Source organism: Dromaius novaehollandiae, chromosome 13 (assembly GCF_036370855.1).
Source record: "Dromaius novaehollandiae isolate bDroNov1 chromosome 13, bDroNov1.hap1, whole genome shotgun sequence".
NCBI classification, from domain to species: Eukaryota; Metazoa; Chordata; class Aves; order Casuariiformes; family Dromaiidae; genus Dromaius; species Dromaius novaehollandiae.
Window position 1 is genome coordinate 9843856 of NC_088110.1, and position 22495 is coordinate 9866350.

Consider the following 22495-nt stretch of genomic DNA (forward strand, 5'->3'; position numbering starts at 1 on the left):
TCTCTTCCTTTGACTGGTTTCCTCATTCCTTTCTCTCCATTAAGAACGTCCTCAATAATAAAATCTTCATATTTGAGCACCTGGGTTTGAAACTCTGAACAAATGACCCATTCCCTAACATTCATTCATTTTTCTCTGCTATCCCCACACACCAGGGTCCCTCTTTGTCCTCCAAATCCCATCAGAGTCAGATTCTCTCATTCAGGAGAGATGAATCTTCAAAGAAAAGTCCTTAAAGGTTTGAATTTCACCTCTTTTAATAGTTTTCCCTTCACTTCTATTTTCTATGCAATTAACTGGTTTACTGATCTTTCTTCCAGGACAAAGACAGCAAAATCCAGTGTTCCACCAGCAACTGGGTTCCTACCATAGCTTTACAGAGTACTACATATACTGCTTACACTCAGGTCAGTTCACCCAGACCTACAGTAAAGCACTGAATAACTGCAATGCAAATGGTGAGAAAAGACTCCCAAAGTACTAATTGCATTAATTGATGGCATTTTCATTGAATGCAGCAAAATACTGAAGTGGGAAACTAAAAATTCGGGAAATCTGCCTACCAAGGAACAGAGCTGGTTGATCACAAGACCTATTTTTAAGCTAAGTCGCATTAATTTAAAGAATGTCTGAGAACTTCTGGTGTAAAGTGAAGTGGTTTTAATACCTAAAACTGCTGACTGGCTTTAAGGAGGTATGCGGGACAGTCCTCAACACAGCTGCCTCAGAGACAAGATTCCTGGGTTCCACTCTTGGCTTCCTTCCCAAGACCACAAAACATCCCCCAGACAAAAGCAAAGTTGTTATACACTGAAAAAACACCAGCACATTCTCCAGCACTGCTGTGGGCATCTCTGCTAACACAAAGTCTGCCATTACATTATTTATATACTCTGAAATAAACAAATAAACAAACAAACAAAACTTCTTTAGGTGAAAAGATGTCTAGTGGAATACAAAGAAAAACAATCCTGTCACTAATACATGTTAAAAAAGGTTAATATTGCACAAACTCAGTCAACAGCAATACAACAGAGACTAGTCAAAATAGACAGACACAGCAGTCAAGCAGAAACAAATGAGGATGTTACCTCCATTTCATACATAGGTGGCCCCAGGATATCTTTTAAAGCATGGAAATCGATTAAAATCGGCATTTCAGGTGGCAGAGCCAGGTCAGCTGTGTCACTGATGGATTCTGTTTTTGCATCTTCTGTGATATGCTCTTTGCAATCTAAGAAAAGAAAAGATACTTGGGATTTGAAGCAACCTTTCTTAACACAAACTAAAATTATCATGACAGAGACATACAATATTCAAAGAATTGCTCAGAGAAGTTCATGAAAGTGAGCTTAAAACATGTCCTTTCCAAAAAGCTTCTTGTCGAATTAAAAGATAAGATAATATGGCATCAAATTTAGTTATTAAGCCTAAACACATTCTAACTGTTCAGCAGGGATAACGCTAAATCTAGAGCACTGACAGAGAAGCAACTCACTTGCTTAAACGCATTTTAAAGTAGGTCACATAGCAAAACACATGAAGTTCATCTAGGACTTTGCACTTTTCACCAGATATATGCATTAAAAACAGCATTTGCAGGAGACGAGCGTGTTTAATATAGCATAATATAAAATACGAAGCTGAACGCGGAAATATTATTGAAAGCACTGTAACTGCTGTCCTTTTTACGTATACTTACAACCGTGCTGTGGTCTCCTTCTGCAAGGATTTTAACGCTTAACTTCTGACACTTATAATTAAGTTCTGTCAAAGAAAGAAGGAGCACTTTGGCCACATTTACATACGTTGTTTTGCCACAGGACTGCATTAATTAATGCTAGTCTGCATTACATTCAGTAACATCTCACTTCCAAAAAAATCCATCAAGGACAGTGCAGCTTGCTGCTCCGTGGCTCTGCCGTCCTCCCTCCCCACCCCAGTCCTCGGGATTCCAGTCCCACCTCCCCACGGCAGGTCTCAGCCGACCCCACCACCAGCCAGCCAGTGCGGGGAAGCCACTGCATGCAATAACACTAGAAACAGCCTCTCCGGGGCAAGCCCAGCTCGTGCCACCCTGGTGTGCTGGCTCCTTACAGGCTTTCAGATGGACCCGCTACCCAACACACCACAGCCCACCTCTGTTGCTATGCACGCGGTACGTATTCTCACGTTACGCTTATTCCTTTGAATACGCTTACTGCTTTGTCTCTAACGGCTAAGGTGTCACTCTGTGGAAATCTCAGTTCACAAAACCCACTGCCCTAGTTTGTTCAGCACCCAGCTGGGCACATACAGTATATAGTCTTCACTCAACAGAAAGTCTCCAAACAATTTCAGTATAACAGCTTCACCTTGAGCTTTTATCTTGAAATATTATTCCTATGCTTGGCTCTCCTCTTCTCCTTTGTTGGATGAGATTCTTCTAAGGTGTCTTGAACAATGTCTTGAACTACCAACAGAAAACTCCTCAAAGTTCAAATTATTTGGCCTTTTCAGAAATACCTGTAGGTGTAATATACTCTTCTGAAAGGGCTATAAAACCCAATTAGCTTAACACTTTCAAACACAATAAACTCAAGTGTCATGAAAAAGGATGGGCTCAGACAAAGCACCAGCTATGGCCTCAGAAGCACATTCCTTTCTTACTCCATTTTAAGTATCACTGTATTTCTTAGCAGTACAGCTGTTTCCTTAGTGATAACACTTCCGTTTTCTATACAAATGTTAAACTGAACTGTTAATGGGGACCCTGTAAATATCAAAGCCTCAAGATTATTTTAACCCAGACCATGTAGCTGGTTGTTTGCACGAATAAGCTGAAGAACTTAAACATCATTTGTACGAGGCCTACACTGCGAACATGCTTAAGTGACTCGACAGAAGGGAGAAGGTAAGCAGGCAGTCATTCTCCCTCTGCATTTGATCCAGATGCAAAAGCCTCATTACCGTTTTCTTGAAAGTCCAAAGCAGGATTTTAGTGAAACAGTTATCAGAGAGATGAAAAATACTCGAACTATCCAGGTATTTCTAAGACTGCGGCAGGGTTTTACGGCAGTGTCTCCCTGCCCTGAGGCTGCCATTAAGATAAGCACGGTACACAAACATAGTGAAGATACTTCATTCCACCCTGAACGCACAAGTTTAAGAACACATTTAAAGTGATAGTCTACATTACGCAGTATTGTATACTGAGCCTCAGGCCTTCTGCACCACTGCTGTAAGAAATGATCTGCTTTTGTTTTCTCCCATTCAGATGACAAGAATGGCTTCCTTTGCATTTTAATACAGGCACAACAATGGAAGATCCAGAAATTTAAACATTATGGAGAGACACAAATCCCTCATCTAATCTATGAAATATAATATTGAAAGGTGTACAGTGGGTGTACAGTGGTGCAAAAATAATTTTCAGAATGGATGAAGTGAGAATGTCTCATTTCACAAGATACAAACTACTCTTTTATTAATCCTGATGTATAAAGAAGGCCTTTTTACAGTTAATATTGCTACAGTACAATTCTCACTAATGCTTTCATACAGTATCAAGGAGAACACTCTACATCACTATTATAATAATAACATCAATTCAGCTTTCATACAGCACTCAAATCAGGTAGTTATTATCCAACTGCCGCTAATCTTTCCATTCTACAACAACTCATTGCTCAATGCATAAATCTAATGCCTTCACTGTGAACACTGCTTTTGTCAGATGGGCCTCCCGTTGTTTCAGCATATCTCTCTGATTTTGTTGAACTACTATTTCTGTACACAATAAATTTAAATACATAAATACTAGCAAGTATAGGAAACTGGTAACTCTGCATGCTATTCCTGCAGATCAGATTGACCGATTGATTGCAAATCGGATTCCAACAGTATGGACTTTAAAAACCCCAGTAATTTGATATGACAATTCATATTTTAAAACAAAACTGAATTTAAATACAACTGCTTTTGTGCTATACTAAGATATTTTACCACCTAACGAACACAATGACTTGCCATTTCTGCTTGTTCTTATTTCACCGAGTTCTCTGCAAAGAGCTGAAGCAGACAGAGACTTCTTGTAAACAAATCGGTAGTTAAGCTTTGAGACTACCTGCCCTATAAAAAGAATGAGAAACTCTTTGTGCTTATATAATCTAATTAGTAGACCCCACTTTATAATCTTTAACAATAACAAACTCCAGACTTCCCTCTTTTCAAAAATGTTAACCTAAACTCTGACCCTTTCTAATTTCTTATAAGAGCACACAGTGATGTTCCAAAATGTAATTACAAACACTAACTTTCTTTGAAGGAAAAAAGTCTTATTTGAGCACCTTATTAGACGTGCTGACTATGAAGAATTTATAAAGACACAAGTAACTAATTTTTCCATTAATGAGGACATTTACAAGTTCCCTTCCTATCCTAGCAGAATAACTATAAATGATAAAAAAAAAAGAAATGACATATCCATCTAAAAAAAAGACAGTCAAATTCAAGTTTCCAGGAACAGGAGTTTTGGCTAGGACAACAGCTTTATCATCTTACGTTGAGTCTCGTTAGAGAAATAAACTAAGAAGTCAAAGCAGCGCTCTTAACAGGAATTACAGAAAACATCTGGTCACCTACTGCTATGCTACAGCTTAAACGAAAGAAACACCATACTCAGCTCTTTTAGTATTTTTTAAAAATGGCTAAGCTGAAAAAGAAACAGATTATGTTCGAATGTAAAACTTTCACAGCAGAATCTAAGGTTACTCAGCAAAGATCAAGTCAATGTTCCTTAGGTCTCTGCCTCTGAAAGTTCCCACAGTGGAACAAAACCTCGTGTGTAAATACTGCCACACGAATCACTATATATAAATCAGGATGTATTCTAAAAGGGAATTCCACGACACAAAGATAAAGACCCAAGAATTTAAGACCTTCACTTTCTTGTAGAAATACAATGAAAGTGAGTAAATGGAAGAGCTGAAAACTTCCTCACCAGGTAGCAATTTCTCACCTCCTCATAAAACATATTTAAATTAAGCACTAGTAATACAATGGTCTTAAAAAAAAGAGATTTCTAGCTATACTGAGTAGCACAGAAGAATAAAATGGAAACCTGAAAATTTTAAACAGCTTTTAAACATTACATATTCTGATTTGCTGACTTACTACAAAGAAGTATAAAAAGAAAGCACGAAAGAAAAGGGGTTTGAGTTGGAGCAAGAAAAGGGAAAACAGCATGTTCTTTTTCCTCAAGTCATGCACCAGCAGGTGCTTCAGCACATGACCCAGAATTCTTTCGGCCTCTCCAAGTTAACTAACAAACTCCACAAAACTACATTTAGGTTGGAAAGGATGGGATTAGGGTTAGGGTTACAACAGTCCTTGATCAAATTGGCACAACATAAGACCACATCTAAAGGCAACTTTCCCTGTCCAACTTGCATCTGATGCAATACATACACAGCATGACTTCCAAAACCTTTTTTTTTTTTTGCAAAGGAACTCCTTCCCAGCCCCCAGCCCTACTAACGCTTTCTTGCAGACTTGCATTTCTTGCCGCGTGCATGTTTCCCCCACAGCTCCAGGACACTCCATTCCAGCAACGCGGATCGAACCACGTTCATGTGACTGAGAAAGCAGGCTCTGACTGGCACAGCGTTTTAAAAAGTTGAACGCTAATATTTCGTAACAATTCTCCCATAAAATGTAATTTAAAGGATATTCTAGTTGAGAATCATGATGTGTACTGCACTTAAGCACTAGAATTTGAAGCTTTCATGCAAGAATATTTAGATAAATTTACATGTTAAAAATAGTCTGCATACAGAGCCAACCTTTGATATAGTTTATGCCTCTGGCCTAAACAGAAAGGTAACTCCAAGCAATTTGGAGAAAGAACCACATATTACATTTCTGTAGATTTGCTAAGTATCATTTAAGTACTGCATTTCTTTACTATTGCTAAGTACTAACTGTGCTAACCTCAGCACAGTTAAACTCAAACTTGAGTGCCTACAGTCATACCACCTCTGGATTCATGACAATCAGATTTTGTAAACCAATTCCCCAGGGCTAAGAAAGACCCCATGCTGCTAGAAGTGCTGGGTTTTAGACAGAATACAGAATATGTCACTTTTTGCAACATTAGCCCAGGTACACTAATGCCTCTGTACACACCAGAAAGAAAAAAAGGGGGAAAGACGAAGAAGGGGGAAAGACGAAGAAGGGGAAAAAGTTTACAACCCCAGATTTTGTGAATAAAATGCATTATGCCCAAGCTGATGTAGGAGAAATAAAGACTACATGTTTTAGTTCAGCTTGACCACTTGGATCAAATTAAACTCAAAAAAAAAAGTGCAGATTCAATCCCAAGTAGTGGGACAAACTGTATTACCGGGTTATAGAAATATTTAAAATTTTTGAAGCCTTGGTTTCAATGTAGATGGGATTCATTTACTGAGTATTAATAGCTAAATATTACCTTTCCTAAACCTCCTTTCAAGTCTGAATTACATAAATCATTTTTTGCTTCTGGATTTCAACCGTTGTATCGTGTTATGATGCCCGGGTACACAGTTGCTGCACTGTACCCTTGAGGCAGTTGCACTAAAATAGGTAGGAGAGTCTTACATATTTTTATAACTACTAGAATTTCCTCCAGTGTCAAAGACTAGATGAGTGTCTCATAAATCTCAGATAGTGTTTCAGTAAAATATCAGATAGTGTTACAGCACACAAGAATGACTCCCTGGAGATGTCTGAAAAATGACTCCATTTGCTTTTGCTGAAGTTCACTGTACAAATTCAATGACTGATGCAAACTAACACTCCTCCACTTGTCAACTTTGTCATAAAGCTCAGGAGTCAGAAGAGTGAGGAAGGCAATACAAAGCTGCCCATTTATTTCAGCCATACATTTTTGGAAAGCACTAAACATAGCTTGACAGCGTATCTCCTCCATGAGTTCTGTTATGGCAGGTATCCTCCGTTTTTAGAGCTCCGCTATTAAACAACGACAAAAGCTTCATGTTTACAAAGCCTTGAAAACCATTGCTCCGCTTTGAGCTACTGATCTGATTTAATCAATATAGTGATGGAAATTAAGCAATTCTATCACCTCATCTCCTTCAACTTTTATTACAAATCCACAAACAAGAAGGCAGCCGGCTGAATAAACACACTGAACAGGCACCGTGTCACTATTCTGATACGCTACAAAACACCTACAAAATATGCTTCAGCAAGTTGTATCCATACTGCAAGCCTGTAGCTTGCTTTCTCAAATTCACAACTCATGACAACTGAATGGGTTAATGAAGAGTCTAAAGCCCACATCAGTAACTGATAAAAATTTAAAGCAAAAATGAATTACACGTCATTTTAAACAGATGATAAAGAAAGAAAAAAAGCCACACAATAGTTAAATTTTAAACTAAGAAGTTACAATACCTTGACTACCTATTCTTCAAGAGCCGTTAGTGATATAAAACAAAAATTTATCATCACTATGCACAACTGCACAAATGTCCACACACTAAAAAGATAAAAAAATTCTACTACAGCCAAAGAAAGAAATTTAGGCTATAAATCCCATTATTTCCATCAATTTGTAAGTACTTCAGTTTGGCGATATTTATTTCTGGGTTTTATTTTAAATATTTGGCTGCTTTCAGATCGAGTGAAAGCTAAACAAAATCTAAAGCAAACAAAACCAACAAAAAAATCTCACTCCCAACAAGTGACATATTCTGCTAAAAATACAGCTGGGTATAAACACATTATTAGTACAAAATAAACCATACATTTTGCAGACCGCACCGTTCTATACATGTCTTCGTAATACCAAAGATTAACTATAGACCCACCTGTCCCTTGGAATCCCTTTTGTTAATATAGCATTTTCTTACTGACAGTTTAGATTCCAGAACCACAAAGACAACTGTTCACAGCTCAGTACTTTTGGGCCTACTCCAGCATGCCAACCAAAAATGCTAGCATTTCGCCCTCTTTTGAAGAACTTAGCTTGCAATTAATGTTTTTGCTGGGTTAAGTTGCAAGTCCAGTGCTAATTTTAACATTGTTAATACCCCTCTCACTGGATTGAGATGTATAATACAGTTCCTTTTTGTTTTGTGCTTTAATAGTAAAATGATTCTTTTCATAGTACTAAGAGCTGTTCTTTGAAACTATTTTTCTACTATTTTATCAAAAGTCTTCAAGAGGAGAATGATACATTTCTTAATTCATCAATCACATTAGTCCCTTAAACACATTTTAGATATAACCATCCTTTCAGTGCAAAGTTACACTTTAGAAGTACGGGTTATGTCAAAATTACTATCACAAAAGTGACAGCAACACAGCGTAAAGATACCTGATCTTGCATGAGAGTAGTAAGCTCACACATCACAGCCCAAAGGCTCACCGGTCTGGTTCAAAAGCCAGTTCAGGTGTATTTCAGAAAAATCCAACACAAAGGAGAAAAGGTACACAAAGGGCAGCATGCAATATAAATACAAAGCACTAATAAAGATGTCTTTAAAAGTTTTTTTCCTTTCAATGTATGTGAGACAATTTAAAATTTCACAGTCGTTCATCCACATACAGTCACAGCTACTGTGACAGTTCACTTTCGTTAAGCTAAACATTCAGAGGAAACTGAGCTGAATGCACTTAAGCAAACACTAATTTGTAGGCCAAATTCAATCTTCTGATATTACAGATAGCTTCCACAGGCTATTACAATGATCTTTAAAAAAAAAAAAAAAACAGTTATAAGAAGGTTTAATTTTCACAAAAGAAATACTGAGTGAAGGAAAAGAGGCAAGGAAAAGCTGAAAGACTATCAATAAACAGGTTTCTAGAGACAAGCTACAAAATCTTCTACTGTGGGTAAAACTCCTCTTGGTATATTTTTCTAATTAATATCACTGTATTTGTACAAACATCAAACAAATTTCCGCCCCCATATTTTATTGTCTGAAGTGGGAGACAGTCACTATTCAGACTTGCAAGCTGCTTTACTTTAAAGGAGTGGATAATGAGTCTCTTCATCTGTCCTCCTGTAAACCAGTCTGGAACTGTTCCTGCTGTACAGATGTTAATACTCAGGTTTTTTTTCCCCCCCATCAGGTTAGTTGTGGAATCTTTTAAAACATCAAAACACATAGGTGTCTGTTTAGTATTATATGTGCGTGAATATTTTGGAGCAAAACTAAGCAGGCATTCTGCACTTACTGTTCTCTGGTGTCCTCTGGCACACTGTTATTCTCTGACAGACTGGCGGTATTTCTTGTCACAAAGCATCACACACACACACTGCTGTCTAAACACACTACCTCTATGGTGCAGCAGTAAATAAACACCGAGAAGACCCCATGGTTCACTCACCATTTAATGGAAAAAAACCCACAAACACGCAACAACAAAAAATTTGCAAGAATATTACCACTAAAGGAAGTAAATGCACAATTTGAAAATGCATAGTGAAGTCTATTTTCTCGAGAGGGCAAAAATATGGTATAGCACCTTGAGCTCAAGAAACCTCTACTTGAATTGCTAGTATTAGCCTCCTTGGTGATTGTACTGCACTTCTCTGCAACCAAAACTGTAAACTGGGGAAGGCGATTCTGACCCTCCTGTGTAACGTCCTACTAAAAGTAAAATCCTACCAAAAGTGCTCATGGAAGAAGCAGACAATGCTAGTACTATTCAGAACTTTAGAAACCCAATAAATAGTAGCAATTCCGACTCCACAAAGATGTTGCCATAAAAGAACGCAGTGAAAGACCATTAAAATCAATTTCAAACAAAAAATTCCAGCACAAACCGAATGAAATGGAAGATATCTCATGAAGAAAGCATGCCTCATTCTAGTTCATTATCAACTGATGAACAGAAATATGAAAACTGCACTTATGCTTCTGCTGACATAAGATTATCCAAAACACAAATGCAGTTTAAACAAAAAGTAGCATGGACTGAGAGGGACAGTGTGAAATTTCAGGTTTGCCAATCTGATCGGAAAAGGCGAACTGGTAAACAGCTCTGCCAAAGTCAGTAGTACCAAGAGAAAATAAAAAGAAAATGCAGAAATGAGAAAAGCATTAAGGTAGTTCGGGTAAATAACATTTTATAAGCAGTCCATTCTGTTTTAAGAACCTATGTTCCCCAGAGAATGGTTTCCCTTGTGCAATTTCCCGCTGCAAATTGAGATGCCCTGATTTGACTAAATTGGTGAGAAAGGGACAGAACGATCAAGACTTTTTTTGAACCAAAAGGAAAATTCAAACATACACTACTGGCACTTTCCTGATAAATTGTTAAAGACTTGCAAACTGCATTTATCTAATATTACAGGGGGTCAGAATAGGCCAAACAGAAATGCAAGGACAGAACAATCCTTCTTAGCTTCTTATACTTTAGATAGAAAGTATACCTCTCTTAAGCAGTGAAGGGCAAGATTTCGTATTTTTATAAATTAGCAAAACCTGGCTTTTATATATTCTATTTTAAATGACAATAAATATTTTGATGGGAGAAGGAGGGAAAAAAAACAGTTAACGGAAACAGACAACACAATAACATTCTTGAGAGTAAGATTCCTAAATCTTGCAATCCTCTTCCAAAACCAATGCCACAGATAATAAGCACTGTGCCTGAAGCAAGATGACAAAACTTGGCCTAATACAATGGATGCAGATAGAACTCCACCAGGATATGGGCTGAAAATATCACATGTTCCTTTTCTGACCTATACAGAATTTTAACTTTATTATAAAATTACATGTCAATAAATTATAAATTATAAAATACATGTTTCAGTATATCAGGGGAAAGAAAGGGCAGACCAAGAGGGAACAAAAGATGCAAGAAAATCTTTATTATCCTCACAGAATAACAACTTCTAGTTGTAGCAGAAAGAGGTTAACTACTATGAACTTCTATACATTTAAATCCAGCAATAACTTTTCACAGAAGTGTAATGCTGCTGTTGGTGACAGGCTTATAGATGTTTGGATCACCAGAAATAACAAATAGTTATCTTCTGTAAATATGGGAAAGAAGAACAGACTTACTAAAGATGACGAAAGTTACCACAGCTCCAAGGGACTTAGAACAAGTGGTATTTCATGCCTGGATCAAAACAAATTGTGGTACTTGTAAAGTGCAAAGCAATCACATTTTTATCCTGCAGACTTGAGGGAAAAGTCTAAGCTTCCCTTTCTTCCAGACAGTTAATAAAGTGCAAGACTTTATAACTAAAGACCACTGAAGCACCACTTCTTAGGATACCATTTGAGCTAATGAGTTTCATGAATGGCCCTAAACCCTTAAGTGACATATATGCTGCCTTCTTAAAGGAACACAAAGGGAGCCCCCAAACCTTCCCAATTTCAAAGCTCTTCAAGATCATATTTATTTTGGAGTACAATAAAATAACAGGATCCAGTTGTGAGCTAGTAGAGCATGCACAGTATAAAGAGCACCTCTTTAAGCACAATAACTAAAGCCATTGCTTAGTCTCATATTAAAAAAGGAAAAGTGAAAGATTTGTATAAAAATCTCTAGCAAGATATGAAAGCATACACAAACCTTAACTGCATACATAAGGCATGAAACAGATCCACTATATTGCTCAATTATCACCCTGGCAGGTTGAGATTACTCCCTTTAAGTCCAAAGCCACAGATCAATACTACTTGATGCACACATTGAAAGAACGTCACTCTATTTGCAAAGCTTCTTTTTTTAAAAAAAAAAAAAGCGAATGAAGCATAAAAACAGTGAAAAGAATGATAAATCAGCTTCCCAGCGACTACATTAGAAGTTTCCTTTTTAATAAAGCATGCAAAAGATACAAACCTTCTCCTTCAGCCACTTCAGCACGATCTGGCTTTGTTTCTTTGTGCTGTCCTTCTGCCACTTTCACTGCCACTGCTCTGCAAATAGCTCCCAGTTTCCGATCCAGAGAGCGGACTCCTGCCTCTCTAGTGTATCTAGCATAGACACAATTATTTTACTGATAGACAAGAAGTAGTATATTTTTTAATGAGATGTGTTTTGAATTTAAACATACTTTCTCTTTAAAAATATATCCAAATAAAATGAAATGTAGAAAGCAGTAAGGCCTTAGACTACTCTAATAAACAGAAGCAGTTTCACGTGCTAATATCAAACTAATCGTTTGATAAAATTGTGAAGAAAGTCGAACCACTGAGTCAGAATAAGACATGATTAACACCTGGAGCCAAAACTTAGTGAAATGCTAAACAATGCTCCAAAGACACTGACCTCTTCTCCTGCATATAAAGAATTAAAAGGAAGGGTTATTTTTAAAATTCAAAATTTAGTTCAGTGAAAGTAGAGGAACTGACTGGAAAAGTATATTTTCTTTTAATCTATGAGTTAAAAATAAATACCAGACAATAACACTTGCTAAATTCAAAAATGCTTTTCCTGGTCAGAAAATACTCCAATTCTCTGAATGCTGACATACTTCTTCATTTGTGAATGAATTAATTTCAAGCCTAAAAGGTGTTTTGGTTGATATCTTTTCTCTCATGTCCAACAGAAAAGTAGTTCTAACTAATAAAAGCTTTTTTTTTTATTTTTAACCTAATTCCAATTTTTAGACAAACATGGCCCATCAAGTCACAACAAACAAAATTATGATCTCCATTTTTTCTATGAAGATAACATAAATAAAACTTGATTAAAATAAAGATTGTATTATGCCAAGACCATGGAAACACACACTGAAGGCATTAAAGAAATACTAGCTTGAAATGTTTCTGCCTATTCAAACTGCTTTGTCAATTGTGCCAACACAACTGCTTATGACCCACACTCTAAAAACTAGATCAAGGAAACCTCTAGAGAAGAAAGAATGTTTCTGTTTAGTATGGAGAGAAGAGCTGAGAGGAGCTTGGAGAGGGCATTTCATAAATTACCTATGGTTGAACTTCTGAATATATGAAGACTATGAATCTAAGGAAATGTTTCATGTTATAAATAATACTGTTACCAGCAAAAAAGTAATTTAAAACTTAAAGCAATGAACAACTGATTTACCTGGTAATTATGTCTAAAGTGGTTACTTGTGGAATCTGGATCTGCTGTGGAGTCAGGCCATGTTGTTCAAGCTGTTTAGGAATCAAGTGTCTATGTGCAATTTCAATTTTTTCTTCTTGTGTATATCCTTCAAAAGAAAAAGCATATGTTTACTAATCATTTTGCCCATACACTACAATATCAAATTTATAACCCATTTATAACTGTACCTGATTGAATTTAATAACCCCCACCACCACCCAAGATACCTCCAGATCCACAAAAATTACTTGGGCACCTAAAGTAGGACTTCAGAAGAATCTAAATCATTCTGTAGATACTAACATTTACGGTAGATATGTTTTAGGTACCTAAAATACTCGGCCTAGTGATAATCCACCTTGAAGAGTTAAGAAAGTCTGGCTTCAGGTACATGTGATCAAGACCCACAAGTTCATTCTCTCTCTAAAGGGACCTTAATGTGATAGAGTAAGCATTAGGCATATTCTGAATAGTTTAGAAAACTGGATTACGCAAACACACACACGCACACACAAAATGAATAAATAAAACAGTGCTAGTCTCTCTCAGTGATCCTTAAAGACCGGTAGTTTTCGTGCCATGTAGGGTATCAACATCCCTGGAGAGCTCTCTTAACTGTTAGGGCAGTCATTGTAAAGGAAAAGGGATACTGCAGTATGTTACCAAATCACTATTTAATATAAAAATATACAAATAATCTTCAGTGGAAAGAGTGGGACCTACTTTTCCTGCAGCCTGGCAAGCGCTACAGTCACAAGACTGGCTACTGCACACAGAACTCGGGCTCCCAGCTCAGGCTGGTGAACTGCACTGTTAAGATAATGCCTAAACCATACACTCCCTTTACCTCTCTGAAGGTATAGTCCTTTGTTCACTGCATTACCTCACCCAGACTATAAAATCTAGTTCCAGGAAACAGTTCAATTCAGTAAGTTATTTTCTCATACTATCAGTTTTCAGGATTTTCTAGAATTGCCAAGTTTTGCTACAACAGGCTTTAGACATCCTAAAGAACTTACTCCAGCATACCAAATATATAGTGAAAAAAGAAGAAAAAGTGTAACTGAAGTACACTACAGGGTATGCTATTTTTCCCCCACATACTTGTAAGTATTATGGCCCAATACCTAAGTTTTTATTTTGATGATCTTTCAGAACATGATTTTGTGAATGAGAAGCACAATAAATCATAGTGTAAAAAAGTTACATCTGTATAATATATTTATAGTATACATCACAATTGGTCCATGACCAGCTAAAATTTATCTTCTGTGACCAGGATGATACTTTGTAGTTATTCAGAACTTCACATGACCAACAAGAAGAGTTTCAGTCTTTCAAAGCAGATGTTTCTTCACTGAGATCTTAAAAAGATCTATTAGCCATTAGCAGGTTAAAATACAAACATATCAATTAGTGAAAATATTATTACAGAATGAATCAATATATCTCCATATACTTGGAACTGAATTTTCCTAAGCGCACTGCTAGAACCTTTCCTTCTCATGAGAGAGGCCATAATGTTGGCATCCAAACGGGCCTCTTTTGAAATGTCTGTTCATTCGGTCTAGTTTCCTGTCACGCTTATCTTACAGAACTGCTTTTTATTTAACAAAAAACATCCCAACATTAAAGACTTGCAATAGGCATTTTAATGAAAGCACTTCGGTATTACCTGGAACTTGAATGATTTCCATTCTGTCCAAGAGTGCAGGTGGGATAGTAGCTGTAGTGTTGGCTGTAGCTATAAAAAGGACTTGGGACAGATCAAAGGCTACATTTAAATAGTGATCGGTGAAACTGTGATTTTGTTCTGGATCCAAGACCTTAAAACAGGAGTGAACATGATTTGATGCAGTTGCTCAATTAGAAATAAATAAAATATCCACATTTTTATTATATTACATATAAATCTGTCAAATCTGACTTGACATTCATAATATACACTTTGAATATTAGTAAAGTCTAGTCCTCAGTATTCTTCCTTGCTGTGATTATTTTAATCACTAGATTTCATACCACATGCAGAAAAAAGTTTGTAATACAACCCTTCATTCTCTGTCCAGTTCAGAGCAACAATGAAATAGATGCTTCCTGTGCATCACCTTGCAGTCAACATGATCAATTCAAATAGCATAAGTATTTTTAAGATAAAGTGCACACAATGAAGTTAAAATCGTAAAAGAGGGTATCAGAAACTTCTGAAAGCAGAATCTTCTCTTTCAGCTTCTCAAGCAATGACCTCTTGTCTTTTCAGGATTAGACAATCCTCAAACTTCTTTTCTGTTTTTAATTTCCTGATGACTCTGCTTCAAGTCCTCTAACATGCAACAGTAATAGTAGTAGTCAGCATAGTTCTGGACAGGCAGTTGATTCCAAAGGCTGAAAGGGTTTTTCACCTTCAGGCCATACTCTTCTCACAGGACTGAAGTCATTGTGAACAATCTAACTCTGCATTTGAAAACTCTACCTTTAAGATTTATACTGTGGATAGGTAATAGTCCCTTTTCATTTTTAGAATATGCACATGAACAGCACAATTACTTTAAAAAATAAAGTATTTGCCTTCCATCAATGAATGGACAAAATAAAACTCTTTTCATTATTGTTCTCAAAAAATTAAAATATCGATTTCTATTTTGGCTAGGTCACACACAGAAAGAGTTGCTCAACAGTCTTCCCTCACCTTAAAGATTCAATGTCACATTCAGTTCATGGTGTCAGGGACTGACATTTCTAGTTAATTCATAAAGAGGTAAAGTCAACTGCAAATATACCTGGAGAAGTATTTTCAACTCATAGCTGTTACTTCTATTTATGTTTTAAAGGATCCAATTATTATTACTAAAACAATTCAAGACTGCTCTAATTTTCTCCTAACATACTACTAACAGGCTTTGAAATTAATCTTCCATACTACATTCAGTTTTTGGCACAGCACTTACAAGCACAGAGTTAAAGATGTGCAAGAACATGGGAGTCCAGAAGCTTTCAGATCCCAGCCACATGCTGTCTGGACTGTGCTGGTCTCCTCCAGCTAACTAGAGCTCTTGGGCCTTTCAGTTCTGCATCAAAAAGCCTCTACATCTTGAAGCCAAGACTAGTTAGGGTTTTGTCAGCAGTTACTGGCTAACAGTGTTTAATGAATTTTCTAACCAGTTCTCCTTGTGAACAGTAGCAGTAAGTACCTTTCTAAGGGCTCAGCATCTAATAAGTGAAATAGGAAGGCTTGGAATGTATTCATCTAAGCAACATGCAGATGCTTGATGTCAGTTGACTTAGCACATGCAGCTCTATGATAAAGTATGTATTTTCTTTCACCATGTATTTTGCCTACTATCACTAAATCACTTGCCCTATTCAAAAACAGTCCCACATTTTCTTTGTTCAGCATTTTACTACTAATGTAGCCACAGAAGCTCCTCTCATTGCCCTTGATATCCCTTGCAAGTCTCAACTCTGGGTGAGCTTTGGGTTTCCTAACACAATCTTTGCATTGTTTTTTCCCCAAGTTTTGTGATTAAAAAAACAAAAAGAAAAAGACAAAATTAAATAAACACTGAAGAATAACAACATGCACTCTGACAAACCTCACTAATTTATTGCTACAGTGAAAGTAAACCTATGGCTTAAAAAAGTGTTGTCTTTCTATTGCTATTACTACTGCTTACATGGGCTAGTATTCTACTTGCACGTATTTAAGCTATTATTTGAACAAGCTGTTTTTCACTATTAGGTGATAAATACAGTATTTACACGGATCATGACTGTATTAAGGTGCCTTCCTCTAGTTTCTAAATAGTGTCAAAAATTGAAAGTTCATTGTATATAGTATTCTGCACTTGGCTTCTATACCACAACCTGTGTACCACCTTCATTCCATCTCTTCCCTTAAATTACTGTCATGCTTTTTCTTCCCACATGATGAATTATCTATGCTATGCTGACATGAATAATTCTCATGTTACAAATAATGGGACCTAAGCATCTCCTGAGAAACAGCACACTGCTGTCAAAATAATTTATATGCCTATACCCAAATGAATGCACCCCTTGTCCTAGCAACTTGAATTATAGCCAAGAATAGTGTTGATAATTCTAAAAAGCTTTGAATTTGAGCAGTTGTTAGCTGACTAGAAAAGAAACGATTTTGAATTTTTATTACTTTAAATCCTGCTCAATCTTTGAAAAGTTAAAAAACTTCAGAATAGAAATGTTTTATGATCACAAAGAACTATCAAAATACCTTTTTACTGCACACCAGAAACAGCTTATTTTTTTTGAAGTAGAACAATTTCTGATTTTATTTAATTAGTAAAAGCTCTAGTTTTGAAATACTGCACAGATTTTAAACTAACTTTTGGAATTTTATTGTGACTGTAATAGAGTCATACTTTCCCCTTATGGTGCAATCTTTAAGCATATTGAAGTATGTACCTAAATTCCAAAAGTAAGGCTGTAACTCAGTGAATGTTATTGCTCACTGGCTGCAAGTTATTCAAAAGCTTCTTTTCTTACCCTCTCCAGCAGGCAGCTGCTATCATATACTCTCTTCTTCACTGATGAAGGCAAAGGCCTTGAAGTATCATGACTAGCCAAGTACACTGATGAATAATTCAATCAATAGAGTTAGAGATACCTCTTACCTCAACTAGTCCTACAGTCTAGTTCTATACTACAATCATATGCAGTGCATCCAAACACAGCCTCTAGAAACGTTCTTCAAAGAAAGATGATCTGTATCAAACATTAGTCTCCCATTCAAAGTCTACTTTTGTAGATTTTTCAAACATGACTTAAACCACAAATCTTAATTCAGCTTACATCTTTTTTTTTTTTTTTACATTGATAGGCACCGTTTGCACAAAATTCCAGTCCCTGAGCTCAGCCATTTGCAACCTCTTCTGAAGATGCTGGAAACCATATATTCTGACAGACCACCACCAGCCCTTTTTTTTAGAAAAGGTATCTGCATGTGCATATTAATCTCTTTCCCCTTCTAGTTTATAACAAGATTTTCTTAAGAATTTCACTTAGTGCTATGCCGTTGACTAAAGTATTATTTACTATAATAAACAGAACAGTGCTGCTGTACTCCCGTCCAAACAATACTATCCAATAAAGGTAATGCAAGTTGTAATCAAAAACAACTTGGATAACAAATATGTAAAAATGTGAATTGTCTGAGATTTTCTACAAGGGCTAAAATTTCTCTGGACTAACAATTCTTTGTCATGGTAACAATTTCTTAAAATAATACATAAAACAATATCATGCCTACGCATTTGAAACAGATTTTCCAAAGCACATAGAACTGTTTGTCAGCTAGGTTTCAAGTACAAAAATTTTCCAAAGAATTTCAACTAACAGAAGAATACTAAATACAAAAAGAATATTCAGTGAACAAAACATCTTGGTTAATTTGCGGCCAACAGCTCACATGCCTACAAAGGCATCCCTGTACCAGCACTTTATTACCACAAAATCCAGAATAAGTTCCATGAACATTTAATTGCCTGGCTATGCTCCTGGTCCAATTTCCCTGCATACAAATACTCACTATCAGGCACTTGGATCCATTTCTATTTTCTTCTCTTTTAAATAGAGGTCATCTAAATTTAGAACAAAACATTCCGTTGTTGATGAACAGTAACTGGAAATAGGAAGACATTCCGTTTTGCTTAAGCAACAACTCCACAGAAACACCACAACTAAACGCATATCCAGTAAATATAAAAATCAAGCTTTGCTTCCAAGCTTATAGGGTATGTCAATTTTCTTCCTGAATATACCCCACTGTACAGTGTGAGAATTTAACACACCTATACATTTAGGAAAAAAGGATGTGCCATTTAAACTTAATGATGGCACTCACCAAACAAGCAGAAGCAGTCTGAAAAACTTGCCAGTTAGGTGACCACTTACTATTGTTTGTTCTTCTACAGGTAATAGTTACCTTTGCTCATTCCAACAATGTAAACCACAAAAAGCAGTTGAAAATTAAGCCATTTATGTCCAGGCATGAGTTCTCCATTAGAAGAGGTAAAGCACCTGCTTCAGGATGTTTATAGACAGCAGTAGAGGGATACACAGATTTCACACAGGAGCAGCACCCAGACGTGGTTACTAGTGCAGTGACTTCTCCAGATGCAACTAATGGTCAATTAGCAATAACTTGCCTAAAGACAGCAGCCCAAGCAGACACTTGGAAGCTAAACTGAAAGCCTCAGCTGGAATAATCTATGGCAGCAACAAAGTTAAATGCCACTGACAATGAGGGTTTAAAATACAGAAAATAGAAACATCTCAAAGCAGCAGCAAAATATCAAAAACTCAACACACAAAATAATTCAATAATAAATTAATTTCATTTGCCCTCACATGACTAGCATAATAGAAAAAGGACAGAAATGCTAATCCCTGCTGCAGGATAAGCAACAAAAAATAATCAGACATAAACAGCAGAGGTTGAATGTAATTAACAACATTAAGTGTTCTGATCATGAAACTGTTCATTAAAAAAAAAAAAAAAAGTGATTCTCTTTCCAAGAAATGCCATATCATTGCTTCATTACTAATTTTGACTGCCTTACAAATAACAGCCAGCTAGCTAACAAAATATAGTATTTCCAGTATTTTTTAATCCATGCATTGACTAGATTAAGGTCAATTTAGTTTGATATCTAAAAGAGAAATGACTGAAGAAATACCAGCAAACCCAGAAACAGATCTAGTTACCATTAGGAGCAAAGAATAAAATCCTGGAAGTGGGAAGGACATATAAAGAAAATGCATTTGAATATTTGCTACAAAACCCTGCTTGTTTTCCTTGTACTTGGAGGCTTTTCATGCATTCTAGGAATGTGTACCACGCACTTGAGAAATACAAAGTTATAGGATCATAACTGTCATTTTTAGAAGTTAAAAAGAGAATCCATGGTATCTTTCACTACATTATTATTAGTCCGTGTTAATATGCAAAGACCTAAACAAAGTGCTCAAACCATAACCTGTTCACACACTGACTTTCAAAAGACTGACTGGCTTCATCAAAACAGTAATTTTACAGTATCTAACAGGAAGACAATCATGACAGACTGCATCTGTAGAAAGTCATACAACATACAGATGAGCTCATGACAAAAATGTCACTTTAAGTAGGAATTTTCATATTCAAAGCACTGTATTACGCAACATCAGTTAAAAAGATTCATTAAAATGACTGTATGCAAATATTATCAGAATCATTTACCTTCATTCCCACCCACAACCTCCCAGCTACAGAAGATACCAAACCTTGCCTGCCATGATCCTAGGATTATTTCCTAAGTCATTTCAGTGAAAGTGAGTCAGTGTGGCTTGAAATTTAAACAATTGTTTTTTATGAATCCAACTCATTTTGACTGAAACAGCCAAAGGAATAATCACAAAAGCAGTCCAGCTAAAACACTGATAGAACAGCAGCCTCTAACACACAGACAGAACATAAAACAGTGGTAAAAAGTACACCAACATAGCAGTATAATGAAATTGCAGACATACACAATACCAAAATCATTAATGGCACTAGTCCTACATCTGCTCTGTACAGCTCCGAGTGTTTCAGTCTAGCCCAGCCTCACTGCGCCCTCACCTTCCTCATCCCCACCTCTCCCCTTCATCAGTTCTAGGACAGTAAGAAGTGGACAGCCTTCGGCACTGACAGTGGGCTGGATAAGGCCACGCTCTTTGTTTTGTTCCTATATCCAAGGAGATGCTCCCCCCTCTCTCCAGCAAAATGCTAGAAAGAAACTGCTGAATATGTAAATCAGTGTGTCCCAGCTGTGGAGAAAGAAACTGTACCGAGGTATCCTCATATCTTACACTCCAGGAAAATAGAAGGTAGGAAGAAGGTTCTGGCAGTTCACTGCTTGCTTTCTACTGCAGACTCCTCAGAGACATGAAGCCTGCAAGCCATACATCTTGATTCATCTTCATCATAATCACTCAGTTGTAGCATCCTAAAATCCCAGCAACTAACCTTATTAATACCATTTCTACAGGTGATGGATTTACAAAATAATCCAAAATATCCCCTGTACAAAAGTCCTTAATCATATCTCCTAGATTTTACTTGTGTCTTTAAACAGTTCAACTTTCACACCTCTAAACTCTCTGTGATAAAATAACTACAACACGCACTTCAAAATTAAGATTCATTTTTATCTCTGTCCAAGTCCCAAAACTTAAGAAAACAAACACACACACACACACAGACACACACACACAGAGATTTAATAGCTGACTCATTGAAAACAAAGACACTCAGCACATCATAATTAGTCAGACTGGGGATCCGTGACTTAAATGATAAATTTAAGTGCAGAAGGTTAGCTACAACACTAATTAAAAAGTACTGATAAAAGGCTGCATGACTAGCCCATATTTATATGTTAGGTAAGATGCTTACTTCTAGCATAAGCCTGTGCCATCAAAAGCTTAAAACATCTATTGAAATTGTTCCAAAAAAGAAAGGGAAAACTTGAAAAAGTCCAGCTACCTTCTGGATGGTTTACAGTTCTTTCTTATAGCTAACACTATTTGGCTATTAAGAAAATCTATGGCTTTAAATCCCCAAACAAATAATATTAAGGCCTGGATATTCTCAGAAGCTACAAGAACACTTACTCTGTTGAGCACAATGTACATCTTTGTGTTTAGGTACAGATCACTGACATTAAAAGTATCTTACTCCATATACCAAGTGATTGCATTTGCATTGTGCATGAGAAATTGAGAGAAATCCAAGAACTTAAAAACACACTAGCTGGTATTTTGATAAAAAAGCTGAGACTATCATGCTATTTTTTCTCAACTGTATCTTCCTTTCTGAACCCAGTATTTAAAGCTTTTAGTTAAAAATGAAACATAGCTTGTAATTTAATATTTCTTACCTCAAGTAAGGCAGCTGCTGGATCCCCCTGCAAGCTCTTCCCCAGTTTATCAACTTCATCTAACAGGAATACTGGATTGTTAACCCCAGCAGTCTTCAGTCCATTGATTATTCTGCCAGGCATACTGCCAACGTAGGTGCGCCTGTGAGAAATAAACATGTGTAGGGAAAGAAGGGTCAGATGCATGAAACAGGAGTAGAAACAGCAAAACTTAAACTCAAAGGAAAATATAAGAAATTGGTAGCCTTGTAAAAACTCTTGATTTTTGCAAAAACTTCTGCAACTAGTAGATGAAAGTACTGAATATGCATTTGAACTAATACAACCAATTTTATCAGTAGAGGAAAATTTCAGTTCCTTAGTGCATCAGTTGGTCCAGGAAGATAAACTACATGAGCATTACAGGGCATCCAAATGTTATGGCTTACAGGCATTTCACACAATTCAGTATATGCATCCTCAAACTGTATAAAAAGCAG

At 36.5% G+C, this 22495-nt stretch overlaps 1 protein-coding gene across 1 annotated transcript in view; it reads right to left on the reverse strand.

Moving 5' to 3' along the window:
- LONP2 (lon peptidase 2, peroxisomal) overlaps window positions 1-22495 on the reverse strand; it is a 50494-nt gene that overhangs the window by 11994 nt on the left and 16005 nt on the right. Inside the window, exons 8-12 of the mRNA XM_026102201.2 lie at window positions 22017-22158; window positions 14759-14909; window positions 13063-13189; window positions 11854-11987; window positions 1092-1234 (exon numbers count right to left, since the gene is read on the reverse strand). Coding sequence (XP_025957986.2) covers window positions 1092-1234; window positions 11854-11987; window positions 13063-13189; window positions 14759-14909; window positions 22017-22158 — 697 coding nt within the window. The remainder of the gene's footprint in view (window positions 1-1091; window positions 1235-11853; window positions 11988-13062; window positions 13190-14758; window positions 14910-22016; window positions 22159-22495) is intronic.